We start from the raw sequence: 23,067 nt of genomic DNA on the forward strand, positions 1-23,067 counted from the left end.
TCAAATCCTCCTTAAATCTTTTGCCCCTTTTGCATCCTAAATGTTTGTCCTCTAATTTTAAATATCATTGCTATGTTATAAATGAAATATTTCTTCCCAGGTCTCCCATAGTAGCCTGGAATGCAACTCATCAGGTTCCAGGGATTTAGCCACTTTTAAACCATTTATTGCCTTTTTATATGATAAATGGATAAATACTATTGTCCCCCCTTCGTTGTGTTATTCAGCTGCAATATTCTCAATGTATGGAGATGAGAAATACTCCTTTAAAATCTCACATACTTCCTCCTGCTCCGTGCACCCCGTTGGTCCCTAATGAGGCCTATTCTTTCCCTGGTTACCAGCTTGTCCTTAATATATTTTATCCAACCCTCAATATCTCTTTATGGGTTTAATGTCAAAACTGATGACTGCTTGTAATTTACATTTGAACAGTTTTTTTGAAGACTGGTTCTCATTAGTATTAATGCTTACTGTCCGCCTCATTCCATAACTTCTGAATAATCCTTAATAACAGGGCAGGTGCAGGCATAGGTGTCAAGACCTAGGAGTCATAGTATCAATATTAAGGGCAAGTCTCGGGACTGAGAGGAGAAGAAATTTCACCTAGAAGGTAGTAGAGAATCTGGAATTCTCTATCCAAGAGTGGCCTGAAAGTTCTATCATTGTGTATAGTTTAAGAAAGAGATTTTGAGATTTTGGATAATAAAGGAAGCGATGGATTTCAAGTTGAGATAAGTGATTAGCAATGATCTTACTTAATGGTGGATTAGGCACCTAGATCTTAAAGGCGTATGCTTCCCAAATTCGTACAAAATGGAAATGGACCCTTTTAGGCCACCGGATCCGTGCCATCATCAAGATGCTTGTACACGACAGGTCCACCACGGAGCCTAATTTATTCTCCCCATATTTCCATCACCCTCACTGATTCTGTCACTTATCTGCAAACTCAGGCAAATTTGCAGTGACCAATTAATCTTCAAATCTCCACACCTTGGGGTTATGTGAGGAAGCTTGAGTACCCGAAGAAAAACCATGCAATTGCAGGAAGGACATATAAACTCCACACAGACAACTTCAGATGGCTTGGACTAAACCTGGCTCACGGAGCTATGAGGCAGAAATACTATTAGCTGTACTGCTGCGCTGCTTCAATGATTTGTAGCCAATTAAGTAGTTTTGAGGTCCAGTTAGTTACTCTTGAAAAATGGCAGTTAAAATCAGCACATGGACTACTATTTATTTCTCAAATTATTATCACTAAGTTTTCTTTGATGATATAGCTCCACGGAATCTTTAATGCCTACTATATCTTTAACAGTGCAGCACTTCCTCAGTACTAGCCAGGTTATCAGGAATGGGATATTGACACATGAGCTTCTGATTTAGGAATGAGTGCTACCAATTGAACCACAACCAACATTTGAGTGCAGTAATTTCATATTAATTTCCCTGTTATGGATTAACCAGGTTTATAGATTTGTGTAGATATTTCCTGGTTTTATTTCCTGGAAATAATTCATGGATATTTATCCTTTAAAATATAAATACACGATTGACAAGTTTTGTTTGAGAAACATTGTGAATGAAGTTCAGGCATAACAACTTGGTCTTATTATTACACAGAAAGGTATGTGAGACTGCTCTGTAATGTTGTATTTTATGTCATCACATCTTCAGACCTCCCAATCCTTCCGAATTTGGCGGAAAGTTTCTGCTTTCTTATTTCATTTCCGCCATTCTGATTTCACCTCACATTTTTCCGTAAAACACATGCCTTGCCACTCGCCATCGCCTCTGGCCTCGCCATCGCCTCTGGCCTCGCCATCGCCTCTGGCCTCGCCATCGCCTCTGGCCTCGCCATCGCCTCTGGCCTCGCCATCGCCTCTGGCCTCGCCATCGCCTCTGGCCTCGCCATCGCCTCTGGCCTCGCCATCGCCTCTGGCCCGGCCTCGCCGCTGTACTCGCCTCGCCGCTAGCCTGGCCTCTCCGCTGGTCTCGCCATGCGCTGGCCCGGCTTCGCTGCTAGCCTCGCCTCGCCGCTCGCCCGGCCTCGCCTTGTCGCAGGCCCGGCCTCACCTTGCCCCTCGCCTCACCTCTCGCCGCTGGCCCGGCCTCGCCTTGCCTCTCGCCGCTGGCCTAGCCTCGCTGCGGAGCGTGAGGCCCGTTGATGTTGAGAGGGGATGGGGGGGGTTGGGGTGCAGGGAAGGGGGCAGTGGAGTTGGAGGAGGGAGTGGGGGTCGGGAGGTGGTGGAAGGGAGGGGGAGAATGGGGGTGGGAAGGGAGGAGGGGTGGGGGAATGGATTTGGGGTTGGAGGGGACGGGTGGAGGGTGTAGGGGGGTGGGGGAGGGGTTGGGGTGGTGGTTGTAGTGGGGGTGGGGGGGAGTAAGGTTGGGGGGGTCATGGACCGTTGTGATTTGCTGTTGAAGACCACTGGAGCAAGTATGTCTTCAATTAAATTAGGTATGTGCAGTTTTTTAAATGAAACTCTTTCTTCATAACTTAGTCATACATTTTATGACCATTGTTCTTTTATTCAATACCAAGAGAATTGGGATGTGTAAGGAAAAAGCAAAATAGAAAAAACAAAACAAAACAATGTTTTCTTTGTTGTAAAAAGTATTTCTGTTCAATAACCTTTCTATAACAGTAGAATATACTCATGGTAGGCCTGACATTGTACATGTAGTCCAAGAACTCCAGACTGTTGGAAATAATAGTCGTTTTTCACACGTGAATGTAGCGTAACGCGTACGCGCATTTGGCGTGCATACTTTTTTTTGCTGAAAAGTTGCATTACGTGCCATGTTATGAATTTTGATGTAAAATTCTGAATTTTGGACATCAAAATTCTGAATTTGTAAAATCAAATGTTGGGAGGTCTGCATCTTAATGCTGTTTATTATTTTCTTCAATGCATTCCATTGCATAGGAGTTATGATTATTTGACATGAAGCAATTCTGGGTATTTTTAGCTTACACTTAAGACAACTTTTTAAAAATTAAAGTTGGGTAACTGAAACCCTCATCAAAGATTACCGAGAAAGCTTGCTTATGGCTCCAGGGATAGACTAACATATCCTCTATTTTTCTGGACTAACTTATCCTCTATTTTTTTAGAAAATGTCTTTTAAGCTGAAATACGATTCTTTCTACCTTACTGCTTGGAAACCTAATTGTTTCTTGAGTACAACGCAGCATAGAAACGGTCCCTTCAGCCCACATTATCTATGCTGAACAGAAAATGTTTTCCTTGGTTTCATTATTGTACTATGTATTAAACTTGCATTCGTTATGCTCTGTAACACTATCTAATTTATTTCGCTATGGAGGTAGGAGGTTTTTCTTGAATATGGAAGTATTAAATGTGGTGCAGACGAAAAATGAATTAAAATCAGAAAATGCTGGAAACGTTCAGTAGGTTAGCAAGATTTATTGAAAAATAAGAAAAATTATCCTTTATGGTCGATCATCCATCATCGTCGCCTTCAGGGAAGGAGAGAGAATGTCAGTATATTAAGTTTCTACAACATGAATTTGGGGAGTTAGGTAAAAGGCTAAAAAGCAGGCAGGTTCACTAGTGCTACACAGGTGGGTTTAAAGTAGATTGGTAAGGGGTGGGATCCTTGACAGGATCGAGGCAGGTGAGAGGTTAGAAGTTGTTATGGAGGGTGATGATGAGAGAATGTTTAGTGGACAGAATAGGCAGGAGAAAGTCAGGGAGCGAGGAAGGAATGTTGGTTTAAATTGCACTTGTTTTAAAGCAGGAGGCCTGACGGGAAGTCAGAGGCTCGTGCGACTGCCATTACGAAAACCTGGTTAAGAGAAGGGCAGGACTGACAGCTCAATGTTCCAGCATACAGTTGCTTCAGGAGAGACAGAGGTGAGGGTAAAAGAGGAAGGGGTATTACATTATTGGTAAAGGAGGATGTCAAGGCAGTGATCAGAGGTGACATTATGGACAGTTCATCTAATGATTCCGTATGGGTGGAGCTGAGGAAGAAGAAAGAGATGATCACCTTGTTGGTATGTACTACAGGCCCCCAAATAGTCAATGGGAATAAGAAGAGCAAATATGCCAGGAGATGGCAGGCAGCAGTGGGTCTAATAAGGTTGGCATAATAGGGGATTTTAACTTTCCTAATATTGACTGGGAATGTCATAGTGCAAAAGGTTTAGACGGGGTGAAATTTGTCAAATGTATTCAGGAGAGTTTCCTCTGTCAATATGTAGAGAGCCCCACATGGCAAAGGGCAATGCTTGATCTAGTCTTGGGAAATTGTGAGGAGCAAGTGGATGAAGTGTTGGTGGTTGAGCCTTTTGTAAACAACCATTGTTTAATTAGGTTTAAGATAGTTATGGATAGAGACGGAGTGGGCCCACAAGTTAAAATTCTAATTTGGGGCAAGGCTAACTTTGAGGGTATGAGACAGGAACTCGTTCAAGTTGATTGGAGTAGATTATTTGAAGGAAAATGAACATCAGGAAAGTGGGATGTTTTCAAAAGTGTGCTGACAAGAGTCCAGGACATGTACGTTACTGTTAGCAGGGTAAGGCAGGTAAGCGTCAGGAAGCAGGAACCGGGTACTGATTTTAGATGTTCAGCCATGATCATATTGAATGGCAGTTCTAGCACGAAGCTTCAAATAGCCTACTCCTGCACCTATTTTTCTATGTTTCTATGAAATCAGGAGGACAAAAGGGAGACAGGAGATAGCTTTGGCAGATAGCATTAAGGATAATCCCAAGAGATTTAGTAAGTACACAAAGCAAAAAAGGGTAACCAGAGAGAGAGTGAGACCCCTCAGGATTCAAAGCATTTAGCTCTGCGTGGAGCCACAGGAGATAGGCAAGGTCCTCAACGAGTATTTCTCCTCTGTTTTTACCGTAGAGAAAGACGTGAAGTCTGGGGAACTTGGGACAGTCAATGGAAGCGTCTTGAGAGCAGTCAGTATAATGGTTGAAGAAGCACTGAAGACCCTGAAGTGTATGAAGGTAGACAAATCTCCCGTGCCTGATCAGATATATCTGAGGACACTGGGAAGATGGAGAGAAAATTGCAAGTGCCCTGGCTGAGATTTACGAGTCATCATTAAATACAGGCAAGATGCCGGAAGAGTGGTGCGTAGCAAATGTTGTGCCTCTAATCAAGAAAGTCTGCAGGGAATAGCCCAGTGAGCCTAACATCTGTGGTCGGAAAGTTACTAGAGAGTATTCTGAGGGATAAGATATACTTGCATTTAGATGGATAAGGACTGCTTGGTTTTGTATGTTGGAGGTCATATACCACAAATCTGATTTTGAAGATGTGACCAAAAAGATTGATGAGGACAGAGCTGTAGACTTTGGATTTCAGCAAGGCTTCCGAAAAGGTTCCGCATGGTTGGCTGCTCTGTAAGGTTAATTCACATGGGATCCAAGAAGAGATAGCTGATTGGATAGAAAATTGGCTTCATGGAAGGAAGCAGAGGGTGATGATGGAAACCTGCAGACACAAAGTGGGAGTAACTCAGTGGGCCAGACAGTATCTCTGGAGGAAAGAAATAGAAGAGGTTTTGGGTCGAGACCCTTCTTCAGACTGAGAATCGGGGGAAAGGAAAACGAGAGATATAGACTGTGATACAGAGAGATGTAGAAGAAATGAATGTAAGATGTGCAAAAAAGTAACAATGATAAAGGTAACACAGTAACACTGTTAACTGTGGGCTAGTTGGAAATTAGTTATACAGCCAATGAAACTCACTAGGGTGACAGTGAAACTAGTACAAAGACTATGGTGGGGGAGGGACAGAGAGAGAGGGGATTCAAGGGTTACCTGAAGTTGGAGGAATCTATTTTCATACCACTGGGTTGTAAGCTGCTCAAGCGAAATATGAGGTGCTGTTCCTCCAATTTGCATTTGGCCTCAATCTGACAATGGAGGAGGCCCAGGCCAGAAAGGTCAGGGTGGGAATGGGAAGGGGAATTAAAGTGTTTGGCATTTGGGAGATCACATAGGCCCAGACAGACTGAGCGAAAGTGTTCAGCGAAACGATTGCCCTGTCTATGTTTGGTCTCACTAATGTATAAGAGTCCACACCTGGAACAACGGATACAGTAGATGAGGTTGGATTAGGTGCAAGTGAACGTCCGCCTAACCTGAAAGGACTGTTGGGGTCCTGTACAGAGTCAAGGGAGGAGGTATAGGGACGGGTATTGCATCTCCTGCGTTTGCAGGGGAGGGTACCTGCGGGATTAATTTGGTAATAAGGTCATCTGAAGAATAGATTGATGTAGGCACTTAGGGAGATGGAATGCAGACAAAATAATGTAAAAGTTGCAAATTTCCGGCTGAGAGGATGTGCTCAGCCTGACTGGTTGTGCTAGTGTGGAGAGTGGAAAATGGAGCCAATTATCACAGATGGATATCCTGGTCTGTTCAATAGAAAGAAAATGAGTTGTTTGAATTTGTGTAGAATTTGACAACGGGAATAAGGCAGCGGCATGCCCGGACAGAAGGTGAGGCATTGTTCCTCAAGCCTATGTTGAGCCTTATTGTAATCGCACAGCAACCCCCATGAGGTCAGAGTGGTGTGCAGAGTTAAAGTAACAGGCAACTGGAAACTCAGGGTTGCCTCTTTGCATGAAACACAGGTGTTCCACAAGCAGTAACCCATCTGTGTCTAGTTTGGGAAAATCATGTTTTGAACAATGAAATGTTGCAACAGATTAGAAGGACCATTGGATCTCTGGACCGTAGGAAGGTTAGAGCATAGGTGATGCATCTCCTATAGTTGCATAGAAGAGTGCCATAAAAAAAAGGCAGAGGTTGGTTAGGATTGAAGAGCAGGCCAGAGAATTGCATCGGGAGCACTCTCTATGAAATGTGTAGGAAAGAACTGCAGATGCTGGTTTAAATCAAAGGTAGACTCTCCATGAAATGCTGAAATAAGAGTTGAGGAAAATATATTTTCTGCTGCTATAACCCCTTTAAAGGTGGGGAAGGGTTATCAAGCTTGAGGAACAACACTTCATCTACCACCCAGAAATGTTGAAGCCTACCAGATACAATATTGAATTTTACAACTTAATGTAACTTGCTTTCTCCTTCAGTGTTATTGGCGACAGGGGACTTTTTCTCTCTCCTTCAGCACAACTTGGCCTCTGCTTTTGCAAATAATTTATATCTCTGGTTCTTGGCCATTGATTTTTCAGTTGATACACATTTATTTTTACATACTTAATTCAGGTCTTCTTTATAATTAATACTTCTATCAAATCTCTTTTTAGCACCCTCTGGCCCATTTCTTTCAAGGCTTCTGTGCCTGTTTCAAAGCGTCATGCCCTGAATTATTTGTGAAACTCCAGAAGGGATGGATGAATTAATGTTTTATTGATTGAGCATAGATTCTTGGCATGTGTACTCTAATTTGAGTACATTTTTAATTGTTTAGGTAAAGTATCCTCTTGCTTTTAAAGATTTGTGCACAGTTGGACTGAGCTAAATCAATGTCAGTACAAGTGAATGCCTGATTTGAGGTAATATTTTCAGCCAAAAAAATTAGAAATGTTAAATAAATAAGTATGTGATTTCTGAAATATCAGAGTATGCAACTGGTTCAGCTATTTACAGTAAAATTCAGTTTATCCACTTTCAGACAATTTGGAAAGTCCCATGGTTTGGCATCTGGCTCATCTGGTAATCTTCCCCCATGATCCTTTCAACTCTCACTGGGACTGTGCTTTTCTCCCTTGCCGAGTCTTATCATTCTACAGTTCTCATGCCTACCAAGTTCATTGGAGAATTTAACACAATACTGTGTGACATCATAAAAAACTAATTAAAAATGGATTGGGAAATTAAATGAAAAACATCGAGTATTCTGGAAAATGCACCAGCACCACCAAAGTCCCATGTGTGTCTAATTTTAGGAGTATTATTGTATTGCTAGGCTTCACTGATCCATGCAAGGTTCTTGGGAATACCACCACCTGCAGGTTTCCTTTGAATCAAGCACTATCGTGACTCGGAAATACAATGCTTTTCGTTCATTGCTTTAGTGTTGCTGGATCAAATCCTGGAGTTATCTACGCAGCATCATTTTGGGAGTGTCTCCACCCGAAGGACTGCATCAGTTCAAGAATGTGGTTCAACAGCATATTCTTGAGGGGAATAGGAGATGGACAATTAGTCAACAATGCCTGCTTACTAAAAATAATTCTCACAGGTTGTAATTGCTTCTGCTAAATATTCAAAACTAATCCCAGACATCTGCATTTACTAACCATTTCTTCTTCTGCTAGCCTTTCACCCAACAAAGTGGACTTTCCCCATCACTAAAAATAAGATTAGCCTCCACTAGAATTGCCTCCACTGTAATATTTTCTTCCCCAATTCACCAATCTTAGCATATCCCAAGGATATGGGCATTTTTCTTTGGTTCTTCCCTCCTCTCTTATGTGTACCTTAATTTCATTTTATCAGTGGGATTCGTTGTTTATTCTCATAATCCTATTACTTTCCAGCTGCTCAGCATTCAACTCTTTTTCTGTCCCTTGTGAGAGATAATATTTGGAGTGGAAGTCTTCCTCCTTGGTACTGATTTCTTCCCTTCCAAATCTATGGCAATACTAACTTCGAATAATGTTCTGTAATAGCCTGCTGAGGTTGTTGATTATTTCCACTGTAATTCTGTGCTTCTGAGGCGGCTTTGAGTATCTCGTGCAAGATCTGCAGATTTTGCCATTAGTAGGTGAGGTGGTGCTTGACAGGCCAGATTTAAGCAGTTAAGTGCCAGAAGAAGTTTTTGAGAATTTCCTGAAGCATTTTCCCTGTTGTTTTTGAAATTTCTACATTTGAAGGATGTTAGAGTCCTTAATTTAATTATTTGATGCTTTGAAATTGTGGCTAACGGAACATCATCAGAACCTCTATACTGGAGATGTTGGCTTAGAAACAGAATAGAAACATAGAAAATAGTTGCAGGAGTAGGCCGTATGGCCATTCGAGTCAGCACCATGCAATATGATCGTCTGATCATCTAAAATCAGTATCCAGTTCCTGCTTTCTCCCCATATCCCTTGATGTACAGCAAGATGGCGCCTGTTTGTGGCGACATGTTTCCAGCAGCACAGCAAATCATCAAATATAATAGTTCTCAGCTTACCTGTATAAAAGAAACAGCAGAAACCAGCAATGCATCTGACAAGCTGCTAATGCATTTAAATGCATTAGCGCTATTGCGATCTACAGAACTGCCGACTGTAAGGGAATTCCTGATTGCAGGGGAATCCCTGACCTGCCGGAGGATCACAGGAACAGAAAGTACTGTACCTGGAAACACCGGAGAGGCCTCCATGGTGTCCGAAAACGTGGCCGGCGGGCAGGACTTCAAGTCAGACTGAAGCGCAGGGGATTATGACCCCCTCACCCTACCATCCTACTAGCCAGTGTACAATCACTGGAAAATAAAGTGGAGGACTTAAGGTCAATGCTGCTTTACCAAAGGGAGCTGAGGGAATGCTCTGTGTTCTTTCACAAAGACTTGGCTCACCCCCAGCTCCTCAGATTCAGCCATCCAGCCTGAAATTTTCTCCATCCATCGTATGGACCATACGCAGGCATCTGGGAAAGGGAGAGACGGGGGTGTCTGCCTCATGGTTAACGCTTCGTGATGCTTAGACGTGCAGTTCTGTCTAACTCCTGCTCTCCACATCTGGAACATCTGCCGGTGAAGTGCCAACCCTTCTACCTCCCGAGGGAATTCGCCTCCATCATCCTGACCGCAGTCTACACCCCACCCCAGGCAGACGTCTGTCTAGCATTGGAGGAACTGCACGCCGCGGTCATCAAGCACCAGTCAGCGTACCCCAAAGCCTTTACCACCATAGCCGGGGACTTTAACAAAGCCAACCTGAAAAAAATCACTCTCAGACTACCACCACCATGTCGCCTGCAGCTCCAGAGGATTAAACACCCTTGACCACTGCTTTACGACCATCAAGGGTGCCCAGTGCTTTATCCCTCGGCCTCACTTCGGGAAATCCGACCATTCAGCGGTGCTGCTTCTTCCTGCGTACAGAGAGCGACTGAAGAGTGCACCCCCCAGAGGTGAGGACTGCACAGAGCTGGTCTGGGGAGGCAGAGGAACAACTACAGGACTGCTTGGAGTCAGTAGACTGGGCAATGTTCAAGGATCCCCTGGCATGCTCCTCCTCCCAGTTGTGGGAGATAAGGTCACACATCCTAGCTTGAAGTACTTTTCTGCCAGGTTTTAACATTTAAGCAGATATTTTGCCTGTTTCAGAGGCCTTATTATTGTTCAGTTGTTGAATGGCCTTTTCACCTCTTGTTGGTTGGAGCAGTGCTGTGATTGTAATGGATTGGATTATGATTGGCAGAATAGAGTTAAAGAATACTCACATTGATGACAAAATTTCGGGAGATGTTCAAAATGCTTATTGTACTGGACATTTACTGCCACTCTGCATTTAAATTCTTTCCTGCTCTGGATTTGCAGGACAGTGGATTGTTGTTTGTTCCTTTGTGCTGTTTATGTCTTCATTATCAGCTAATTGCTGAGTTTCCTCCATTCTTGCTACCCATATTTAATTGTGTAGGAAAGCACTGCAGATGCTGGTTTAAATTGAAGATAGACACAAAATGCTGGAGTAACTCAGCGGGGCAGGCAGCATCTCTGGAGAGAAGAAGGGTCTCGACCCCAAACGTCACCCATTCCTTCTCACCAGAGTTACTCCAGCATTTTGTGTCTACCCACATTCAATTATTAGGTTGCAAGTTTTAAAAATAATTGAATCTTGTCCTTCATTTGTGTGTAGAGGAGGATTTAACTCTACTTGAGATACCATAATGTTTCTAGCCCAAGAATGTCTTGGGTTAACAATGAATTAGTTCCTTGATCTTGGTCATTCGCATCAAACCATTCGCCACGATTTCTGATGGAGGAACTAAGTGTCTGTACACAGGTGCTAGTTATGGTGTGCTTCACGGCAAACCAACCACAGTGGAGATGCTGCATGTCCTGATGGTTGGGGTGATCCTGGAAGTCATATACTGGAACTTAGCCTCATTTTGGATCTTTCAGAAATTTGAAAATGATTTGCCTGTGGCACCGTTTACGTTGCTGGGCTAGATTGATAGAGATAATGGATTGAGCAGTTGTTAGTCATGTTGGCAAGGATCCGTGATGCCTTGCTGAGGTGGCGGTGTAAGTGCCAATGTTTTGATTAAAGTGGTTCATCAGGTTCTCTTTACTTCCCATTCAAATCTCCCAGTGCTCCAGCCTCTTAAGTAATCCACTGTTGACTTCCCCATTGTTGTAAGGCCCTGTGCTAATTTTCAATCCCTCTCCACTCTAAAATGCGTATCATTGACTCCCCGATATGTAGCCTCTTTCTTGCAACATCATGTTTGAATATCGAAAATCGGGCTTGCACTAAAGTAGCAACTTTGAAATCATTTCGATCAAAATGACAATCAGCATATTTTGTGATTGTTGAGATGGTCCTCATCGACTTAAAAACCCCACAAATTGCTGGAGTAACTCAGCGGGTCAGGCAGCATCTCTGAAGAACATTGATAGGTGACAGACGAAATGTGTAGGAAGGAACTGCAGATGCTGGTTTAAACCAAAAATAGGTGGTTTAAATGAAGGTAGACTATTGGGGTTGGGACACTACTTCAGACTGATTGTGGTGGTGGTGGTGGGGGGAGGGGGGGAAGGGGGGTGGGGAGGAGAAATGTTGGAAATGAGGAAGGGCAGGACAAAGCCTGGCAAATGATGGGCGGACACAGGCAAGGGGGTCAGTCCAGCAAGGCATACTGGATCATCCGGTTGCAAACCACTTTAACCTCTCCTTCCCCATTACATACTGACCTTTCTGCTCTGGGCTTCCTCCATTGCTAGAGTGAGGCCATGCACAAACTGGAGGAGCAGCACCTTGTATTTCGCTTGGGTGTCTTATAACCCAACGGTATGAACATTTAATTCTCTAAATTTAAGTAACTTATCAAAACACTCCTCCCCATTTCTTCCCTGTACTCCACCTTGACTTGCACCTATTTCACCCCTCCCCCTACCCTTCCATCTACATTCCTACCTCTGGCTACACGATTTCCATTCTTTTGTCCTTATCTCACACCTTCAGTCTTTTCATGTGAGTCTTTGTCCAACCATCTGCTGATCCGAAACCCCCTTCACATGTATCGATCTATCACTTGACAGGCTTTTATTCACAAAATGCTGGAGAAACTCAGCAGGTCAGGCAGCATCCCAGGAGAGAAGGAATGGGTGACGTTTCAGGTCGAGACCCTTCTTCAGGCTTTGTTCAGTCCATACAGTCTTTTCACTTCTCCATCACAATCAGTCTAAAGAAGGGTTCCGACCCAAAACGTCGCCTATCCATGTTCTCCAGAGATGCAGCACGACCTGCTGAGTTAATCCAGCACTCTCTGTCTTTTTTTGTAAACTAGCAAATACAGTTTCTCTTTTCCTCATCGCCATCACATGCTCTGAAACCTTTTGGCTGGTTAACCATATTAGTCTTCTACAATGCCTCTTCTGTTTTTTTAAAGTTAAATCACCTTCTCTTGGTTCCATTCTTATTAATATCAAGTCAAAAAGTCACCTCAATGGCTTATTTGTCTACTGTCCAATATTATTTGCAGAATTCCACAGGAATTTAGTTTCAGCTTCTTTTCATTCCTGAGTTGGATCTTGGCAACCACAGTGGAAAAGGTACTGCTATGTGTGAAGGTTACAGTTCTAAATCATCGCCATCTCTCTTGTATACTCTGTTGCCTGCATTTTTCCGACTCCTTGCCACATTTTCAGACGTGAGCAAGCTACAGTTTGCACTAATTAAATACGAGGGTGACAAAAGCTTTTGTTGGACCTTAGTGATTTATTCCAGTACCTCCAGAACAAACTCCACCCACGCCATCTGCATGTGTTCTGTTTGTAGCCAAATCATATGCATTAGTCCTTTTTGCTATTTTACACCCACACAAGTCTCCAGCCCCATATTGTCTTCAGCCTCTTATTAATTGACCCATTCCCACTCTATCAAACTATCATTCATGCTTTTGCTTCCATTACTGTTTTGTATTCAAATACTTTCCCATTTGACCTTCCACTTTTCATTCTTCATCAATTTGAGTCTTCTAATACTTTGCTATTCATGGCCTAATTTGACCGTTGCCATTTATGTATCAATAGTCAATAGTCGTTTATTTGTCACATACACATAAATGTGTAGTGAAATGAAACATTACCCGCAGTTGAACAATAAGACCAATAAGATTAATCAATAAAAATGCAATAACACATACAATCACAACTAACACCAAACAAAAAGAAACATCCATCACAGTGAGTCTCCTCCAGTCCCTCCTCACTGTGATGGAAGGCCAGAATGTATTTTTCTCTTCCCTGCCGTCTTGTCCCGCGGTCAGGCTGTTGGAGTTGCCACGAACCCTAGGTAGACACAAAAAGCTGGAGTAACTCAGCGAGACAAGCAGCATCTCTGGAGAGAAGGAATGGGTGACATTTCAAGCTGAGATCCTCCTTCAGCTGTCCTACTTTGACCTCTGATCCACTGATGACTTAATTTTACAACTTGTTGATCAATCTCGTATCCTCTGAGAAATCAGTATTTCTTAAATTCTACCTTCTTTATTGCGCACTTCTCTGGTTTGATCTTCATTTAATTCCTGAGCTCTTTATTTCTCTTTTTAAAGATGCTTTAAATCATATATTTGATCACTTGTCCTAATGTCTCTTTCCTTGGCTCAGTGTGATTTTTTTTTCTGATTGCGTGTCTGTGAAGATCCATGAGGTGTAATACAATAAAGGCACTATACAAATGTTATTTGAAAGAGTTGAACTGTGAGACTAATGACTTAGGTGATATCTATGGTGATCTTGATGACTGACTAACCCATTTTAGTTTTATCCTATCAAAACATTATTAAATAGGCATTTATTGAAATAGTTCAAAGTGTGATCTGCTGTAGTGAATATTTTGTTGTCAGTCGGATTTTGTGATGCAGCACATTTGAACATTTAACAATACCTGACATTTGAAGTGTTGCTATACATTTTTGATTAGCTTTTTTGTATAAGAGCAATTATAGATTTCTGGTCTTACTAATGACTACATGAATATGAAGGCTTGACTTTGTATCGACCATTTAATACTAAGACTTGCTATGTTGGGTTCAGAATTGGATGCTTGCAATTATGTTATTCTGTAGGCCAGGTGGTTGTGATGTAAAGCATCTCAGCTTTAGTTTCAGGTAAAAATTCCTATCCTGGATAAAAAGGCTCTGTTCCTACAAGAATTCTTCCCTTGTCTCAAACAGCTGCCTAGATTTCTGATGTGCTGGAACTGCTGAACTGCTGTTTTTCAGACTATTTCTTCGTTTAGTCTTTGACCTGAAGAAATGTGAAAATGCGCAGATGTTAAATGCCTTGAGTTGATACATTAAAGTAAGCCATTCCTTGATTCAAGTTGCTTGCATCCTCTTTATTTGAATAGCATTCTTCCCCAAGACAGTTTTAATGTCAGTTTTCTTAAATAGGATACAATAAACCCACATCCACAAAAATATTTGAATATATTGTGTAAATGAAAACGTGTTTATTTTTAAAGTATCTTTTGTTGTGATATATTTCTTCCAATTGTTTAGAATAGCTCAAAAATTTGTGGGAGACCAGATAGAGTTGCAGTTGTGAAAGATGCAATGTTTGTTGACATGGTTATTTTTATCAACTTTATTTAGTTATTTTTAAATACCTCATGGTCATGTCTTTGATGTGATGTGCTGGCTGTGGTTTGTGTGTTCCACAGGACATTCAGCCAATCACAGTAAAACAAGTTCTAGGCTTTTGGGAACTTGCAGTGATTCCAGGGCTTATTGTTTAACGGTGGTGCCACATCAGTCACTGTGCTGGGTCTCTGGTTGTCGAGCGCTACAGTAAAGTCCAGGATTGCTGGGATTCCCCATCACTCTTTTTTTGAACGTTCACATTGAATATCCACATTTCCAAACATATAAAGCCACGAAAACATTTGCCCTTTCGTGATCCCATTCATTTTTTAAAAGTTCACATTGAACATCCACATTTCCGACCATATAAAGACATTAAAGCAATTAAAAGCAGTTGGTGATCCATTCATTTAAATGACTTAAAAAAACATTTTCCCTGTGTTCCATTTTAATGATTACATAATCTGCATTTTAATAAACTCTTGTAGTTTTGCAGTTTTAGTTTCATTTTGAATCAAATATTTCTTTTTGAATAATGTTTAAATATTTCAGAACATTAGAAACAGTTAAATACCTGTATTCCTCGGCAGATGCTAAAACTCCGACGCCAACTTTACCACCTTTCAAAGCCTGTCTGTGTATTCTGAGTGAAGGGCTACAGATTATGATGCCTGAAGCCAATGTTCAGTCGAGGCCTTGAGAATCCAATGGCCCTACAAAAATCCACTTATGTATTTGTATTAAGTGCAGGTCTGGGGAGAACATGGATAACACCTCTGATGGTGAAGGCTGGATGCAACAAGATTTGACTGGTATCTTTGCTTCAAACTTCCCACCATTTCCATATACTAACCTTGGGACGATTCATGGTATTTTTTATATAATTCAAAAAGGTTCTTGCAGTACTGGAAAATATATTGTTTTGAATGGTCAAAGCAAATGTAATTTAAAGGAAAACATTTTCCAATCTTTTTTATGGAGTTTAATTGTCCCTTGATTGTAGGAAATATGGACATTCAATTGAATTTTTAAAAAAAAAGATAGATTTCCATTTATTATGTAATTTTCCAATCTATGTAATCTATTCGTATCTATTTTTAATGAATGAATAATGACAAAGCAATCTTTTTCATAAGTAGCTCATGATATTTTGGCAAGATAATATTAAATAATTAATTTGTACTATTGTTCTTGCAGGATTTGGAGATAGTTTATTCCTATCTTCATGGAATGGAAGCACTGTCAAACTTGAGAGAACATCAATTGAGGTAAGAGCGCCATTTCAAGATGATGTATACCTTTTATCCACTGCAAGAGGTTTTACCCATTTTACTGCAGTTCCTTCAACAGCCTGACCGCGGGAGAAGACGGCAGGGGAAGAGAAAAGACATTCTGGCCTTCCATCACAGTGAGGAGGTGACTGGAGGAGACTCACTGTAATGGATGTTTCTTTTTTTGTTTTGTGCTGGTTTGTGATTGTGTGTGTAATTGCTTATTTTATTGCCCTTATTGTTGGACTGTGGGTGACAAAATCTCGTCCAAAAGACCTGTTTTTTTGGATGACAATAAAGGTAATTCTGATTCTGAATAAAGAAGCTGATTTTCCTTTTAAACATTTTAATACATTGCTTTCTTTCGATGATATTCAAAATATTCAAGAGTGAAATTATATCTTATACTGTCGTATTTTTTTAATACCACAAAGAATGCATATGAATTTTAGAAAAACATTCTCAACAAGTTGAGAATTGACATTGACTTTTAGAGTTTAGCCAGATTTGGAAGCTGAAATTTGTTAAAATAGTTGTAGCTAGGCAATTATAAAATCATGGCATCTGTTGTGGAAGCTCTGTTCTTTTGGTGGATGCAGTCGTCATAACCGACGGTCCAAAGCCCTCACGTCGGGATGATCGAAACTCCCTCGTCGGGACGATTGAACTCTCTGTGGCATGGAGTTCCCGAGTCGGCCTCTTCTTACCAGAGACCGCGGGCTTCACGATATTAAAGTCCACCGGCCCCGCGGTTGGAGCTCTTCACAGTTGACCCCCGGCAAAGGATTGCAGCTCCGCGATGTCCCATGCTCACGGCGTGAAGCGCCGGGCCGGTCTCCAGGAAAGGCCGCCAACTCCTCGATGTTAGGCTGCAGTGGAGATGGAGATACAATACAGGAAAAAATCGCATCTCCGTCGAGGTAAGAGATTGAAAAAAAGTTTCCCAAACTCCCCCCTCCCCCCCCCCCACACATAAAAAAAAACCAAGGAGCACTAAAGCATACTTTTATCACATACTTAAAATAACAAAAACAGAAGAAAGATCAGAAGACTGTTGGTGAGGCAATCAGTGCTGGTGGCGCCACCCGGTGTTGATATTACTTTCTTGATATATGGATTTTGTAAGCTATTTGGTGCACTTCTGATACAAATATCTTTCTCTGTGTGTGTGTGTGTGTGTGTGTGTGTGTGTGTGTGTGTGTGTGTGTCTCTGTCTCTGTCTCTGTCTCTGTCTCTGTCTCTGTCTCTGTCTTAATTCACCGGTCTCGATGCAGTAATGGCTTCATTCACAATAATCCATTTCACATATTTGTCCAGAGTAACTAGGAACATTATGTGGCCAGTTTATATTAGCATGATCTAAATACGAGTCTAAGTATAATCTAGTGGAAGTTCCAAAATGGAAAAGGTTTTATAGTGGTCGGAAATAGGTTTTGGGTTTGAGACATATTGAAAGATAATCAACATGCTGTTGTTAGTAGATTTTGTTGGCCAGCATTATAGTTACTTAAGAACATAGGAGCAGGAGTAAGTCATTTGGCCCATTCATCTACACCACCGTTCAATATGATCTTGGATGATGGTGCTCTGGCATCAATTTTCTCTTCTGTCCAGTTTCACTTAACCCCCAATTCCCCAATTTGAAAAACAAATCATCTACTTGTTCTTTAAATACATCCAATGACCTAGCCGCTGCATTCCTCTGGAGTAGACTATTCTGGAGACATGCCACTCTGTGTAAGAATATGTTATGTCCCCTATCTAGTAACTATGTCGCTTTGTTCAAGTTGACCCCACCAGTGGAAATATCTTGACCTTAGGATTCAATGGGAACCACCCATTCTTCTGAATTCCAAAAAATATGCTTGTGATGGACAACCCCTTCATCTCAGAAGTTAACCAAGTGAATCGCTTTATGAATACCTCCAATGCTTTTTTTTAACATTATTAAATGGGGAATCAATGCTATGCACGTAACTCCATATGTGACCGCACTAACACCTTAATAATATTTCTGCATGCTTTTATCCTTATCTGCCTACTAATCTTTCGCGATTTGTGAACATGGAACACTGAGATCCTCTTAACTTTGCCTACATGTGCAATATTTTTACATTTAGATAATGTTTTGATTTCTCTTACCAAAGTACATGACCTCATGTTTTCCTATGTTAAATTCTTTCCAAATCTTCCTGTTGCCTTTATGGCAAGAGCCATTTTCATTTAGTTGGAGAGAAATTTGTCATGAATATTTTAACATGGTATCATAGTAGGTTTGTTCTATGTTATTAAATTTGTATTGCGTGTAAGTATTCCCATGGTAGAGACAAAATGCTGGAGTAACTCAGCAGGACAGGCAGTATTCCTGGAGAGAAGGAATGGGCGACGTTTCGGGTCGAGACTCTTCTTCAGACTGTTGTCAGGGGAGTGAGCGGGACAAAGATAGAATGCCGTAGGAGACAGTAAGACTGGTGGGAGAACTGGGGAGGGGGAGGGGATGGAAAGAGAGGAAAAGAAAGGATTATTTGAAGTTAGAGAAATCAATGTTCATACTGCTGGGGTGTAAGCTACCCAAGCGAAATATGAGGTGCTATTTCTCCAATTTGTGCTGGGCCTCACTCTGACAATGGAGGAGGCTCAGGACTGAAAGGCAGATTGGGAATAGGAGGGGGAGTTAAAGTGCTGAGCAACCGGGAGATCAGGTAGGTTAAGGCGGACTGAGCAGACAACATGATCAACAACATGATCGCTGAGCCTGTACAAGAGTTGACACCTGGAACAGCGGATACAGTAGATGAGGTTGGAGGAGGTGCAAGTGAACCTCTGCCTCACCTGAAAAGACTGTTGGGATCCTTGGATGGAGTCGAGGGGGGGGGGGGGGGGGGGGTGAAGGGACAGGTGTTGCATCTCCTGCGGTTGCAGGGGAAAGTACCTGGGGAGAGGGTGGTTTGGGTGGGAAGGGACGTGTTAAACAGGGAGTTGCGGAGGGAACGGTCTCTGCGGAAAGCAGACAGGGATGGAGATTGGAAAGATGTGGCCTGTAGTGGGATCCCGTTGGAGGTGGCACAAATGTTGGAGGATTATATGCTGTATGCGACGGCTGATGGGGTGGAAGGTGAGGACATGGGGGACTCAGTGCTTGTTACAAATGAGGGGAGGGGGAGCAAGAGCAGAGCTGCGGGATATCGAGGAAACCCTAGTGAGAACCTCATCTATAATGGAAGAAGGAAACCCCCGTTTCCTAAAGAATGAGGACATCTCCGATGACCTGGTATGGGAAAACCTCATCCTGGGCGCAGATGCGGTATAGACGGAGGAATTGGGAGTAGGGGATAGAGTCTTTACAGGAAGCATGGTGGGAAGAAGTGTAGTCTAGATAGCTATGGGAGTCAGTGAGTTTGTTGTAGATGTCGGTTAATCATCTGTCTCCTGTGATGGAAACGGTGAGATCTAGAAATGGTAGGAAGATGTTGGAGATGGTCCAAGTGAATTTCAGTATAGGGTGGAAATTGGTGGTGAAGTTGATAATTCCCATGACTGGGTTCATTTAGAAGATCATACAGGGCTTTTCTTGGTGTTTTCTTTAATTTAGCATTCTCTTTAGTGGAAATGTAACTTTTTACAGGTCTTGTAAATTGACTAATGAATGACCAGTAATTGTTGTTCAGACTAAAACTTTACAATAGGGAGACACAAGAAACAGCAGAGGCTGTAATCTAGAGCAAAAATAAATGCTGCTGGAGGAACATCTGTGGGTCGGTCAACATATGTGGAGGCAAAGGATTACTGGTTCCGGGTGGAGATCCTGTATCAGGAGTTTGGTGTAGAGGGGAGATTGCTCGTATAAAAGTATAAGGGACTCTGAACAGAAATTTGGTCCGAATATTTTGAGAATGTGGCATCATTCTATTGGCATCTAAAGATGGGAAGGTAAATTTTGACTTTTTATGGATCTTTTGATGGGATGCAGCTCAAAATGAGGTTTTACCCAGCTGGGCAAATGTTCTATTATGCTTTGTTTCTGGGATGTTTATTTCTCAGCTTCATTTTATGAAGTTGTCTGCTGTTATTTATTATGTTTCCTTGTTTTCAATGTTTTGATATTTTCTGCTTGAGTATTTCAATATTTTTTGCATATGTTTTAATTTCTATTGACTCACGTACATTATATTTTGTATTATTTTATTGTTCAATTTCTGTCTGTTACACAATCTAACTATCAAGCTCATTTGATCTCAAGGCTCACTTTCTGGCATGGTTCTCTCTAAGTCTTGTTAGTTCATTAATATAGATCGAGCATTAACTGTCTTAAATAAATTAAACAAATAATCTTGTTTATTCTTTCAGTTCATTTTTCCAGAAAGGGCATAAATCACAAATACAAAATTGTGTTTAGTCTTTTGTAGATGTGATTGATCTAAGTATTTGTATCTTTGTTCATTTGGGCGTTCAACTTTTACATTTTTATGTTTGGTAATTATTGCATGAGCAATACATTTTTTTAAAAATGACCATCAGTATTTGGCAAAGAAAAGGGACCAATGTGTTTATTTTTCCATTCCAGATTAATGTGTGAAACTGTCAGATATGAACGACATGAGGCAAATGAGGTCCTATACTAGTAAGTGAAAATGCATTTGTTTTTTCAAATATTAATATTAGATTGGTTGTATGAATTATGGAGAAAAATCCTCATGGTGCAGCAATATTCTTTAAATAGAGCACAGATCTTCAATGTGTTTGATGAAGCTCAGTTCTATCGATTGAAATTGTTTTTTGATCAAGGAAATTGGAAGAGCAATGATAGCGGAGTGAGGGGGTATGGGGAGAAGGCAGGAACGGGGTACTGATTGAGAGTGATCAGCCATGATCGCATTGAATGGCGGTGCTGGCTCGAAGGGCTGAATGGCCTACTCCTGCACCTATTGTCTATTGTCTATTGTCTAAAATTAATCTGTTTTGGGACTTCAAACCCTTCTGCCTACTTTTCATATATTTCTCAATCTGCTCCCTCTCCAGAAATATTCTGATTGTCACTTGCATACATTTATTCTATTTGCCCTTGGCAACGACACAATGAAATACTTTTGTAAATCTTTCAAATAGCCTGATTTCTTCTACCGCAAGATGTACATTCAGTAAAGTTAAGGGTTTCATTATTGCCAAATTTTAAAATCCTGCAGTGATGATAATGACCTCCTTGGTTTTGATTTCAAATATAATGCAGACATTGTTTGTTACGTTGTTTTAATAGATTACTACTTCAAAAATCACCCTAACTTGGTTTTGTGAGATGAGTGGTAACATATGGGCTCAGTTCCTAACACATAAGTAGAAATGAATTTTGGAGACAGTAGAACACACCGTATAAATTAATGCTCAGGGTTGAAGAATATAGAGTGCCAGGCTTAAATTTAAAAAAAAGTTCTGTCATGTCATAAAATAATTATCAGCAGCAATTAGTACATGAATAAAAAATAGGGTAGAATATCTCAACGACAGGTAGAATTTTTCTTATTGTGCTATGACAAATGATAAAACTTCAAATTTAAAAAAAAGTGGTAGGGCTGATAGTAACTGCCTGAACAAGCTCCAGTTCTGTCATAACAGTTGAAATAATGTTGTGGTCTTAGCAACAGTGGAGAGGAGATTTACGTGAAATATACTGGGATAAGTCAAGTCAAGTCAAGTCAATTTATTTGTATAGCACATTTAAAAACAACCCACGTTGACCAAAGTGCTGCACATCTGACTAGGAAAAAAAAAAGAAACATACAGTGGCAGGCAGCCAAACACAACGGCGCGGCCATCTTGAACAAAATGTTAATTCAATCACCCACAGTCCAACAATAAAAGCACTAAACAGGCACCCAAATTACCCAACCCCAAAAACCCCCCAAAACACAGTCCAACAATAGAAGCATTAAATAGACATTCAAATCACACACCCCAAAACCCCCAAAAACACAGTCCAACAATAAAAGCATCAAACAGGCACTCAAACCACCCAACCCCAAAAATACACAAAAAGGAAACATCCATCAAAGAAACATCCATCACAGTGAGTCTCCTCCAGTCCTCCCTCTCCTCACTGTGATGGAAGATAAGGAGATATGTTGTTTTCTAAAATTGTCACTTTGTTTGGTGTCACTACTGGACCCATAGTAAATATTGATAAAACTAAACCATTGACTTTGGCACCACCACTAATTCTGTTCTTTTGTCACTAATTTCGCTCTGGCAATTGAGCCTAAACCAGACTCTTCACAAATACAGTGCCACACAGCTATGCCACTTTCCCCCCCCCCCCTCCTTGTCATCATCCATGGTGTTGTTATTTCTAAATTTGATTATTTCAGCTCATCCTGGCTAGCCTCCCGTCTTTCACATTCAAATTTAGGTGAATCCAAAACTATATCCTGTCTATATCCTGACTCCTTCATGCACTTTGCATACCTTGCACACTACATGGTACTGGCTCCAAATTGCCTTAATTTTACAGCTCTTATTTAAAATAAAATAAATCCTTTCCCCATTTGTAATCTTCTCATCGTGTTCTGGAATAATTTGTTCTCTAATCTTACCTCTACTGATTTTAGTCACTTCTTGGTTTGTATCCATGCCTTCAGCTGCTGAAATCTTAGATTCTGGAATTTTCTCTGAATTTCTCCACCTTTCTTTCCTTTTCTAAGACAGTCCTTAATATCGAGTTCTTTCATTTGTCATTTTACCTCACACGGAGATAGTTAAGTGTCATTTTTGTTTAGTTTCTTTGAAGTGTCTTGAGCATTTAAAAAATATAAAGATGTTCAGTAGGTTGTAAATGCAGGAAACGTCCGAATTGTCCGTGTGGCAAAAGAGGTTACGGGAAGTTTAAGTAGAAGAGTTCAGTTATGAGGATTTTCTTGATGCTATTAATAGGATGTAGAGTTTTCTTGATGCTATTAATAGGATATAGAGTTTTGGATTCACCTAAATTAGAACAAGAAAAATATGTAATTAGCAGGAAATCTAGTCACCAA

The 23,067-nt window shown here is 41.1% G+C and overlaps 1 protein-coding gene across 3 annotated transcripts in view; it reads left to right on the top strand.

Annotated features, from left to right (window-relative positions):
- The window catches only part of rapgef2b (Rap guanine nucleotide exchange factor 2b), a 262,350-nt gene that overhangs the window by 47,022 nt on the left and 192,261 nt on the right, over positions 1-23,067 (top strand). For all 3 annotated transcript variants that reach the window (XM_078406666.1, XM_078406684.1, XM_078406675.1), the window contains exons 2-3: positions 15,972-16,042; positions 20,610-20,666. In XM_078406666.1, coding sequence (XP_078262792.1) covers positions 15,972-16,042; positions 20,610-20,666 — 128 coding nt within the window. The remainder of the gene's footprint in view (positions 1-15,971; positions 16,043-20,609; positions 20,667-23,067) is intronic.

The sequence above is a fragment of the Rhinoraja longicauda genome, chromosome 1, assembly GCF_053455715.1.
Source record: "Rhinoraja longicauda isolate Sanriku21f chromosome 1, sRhiLon1.1, whole genome shotgun sequence".
NCBI lineage: Eukaryota > Metazoa > Chordata > Chondrichthyes > Rajiformes > Arhynchobatidae > Rhinoraja > Rhinoraja longicauda.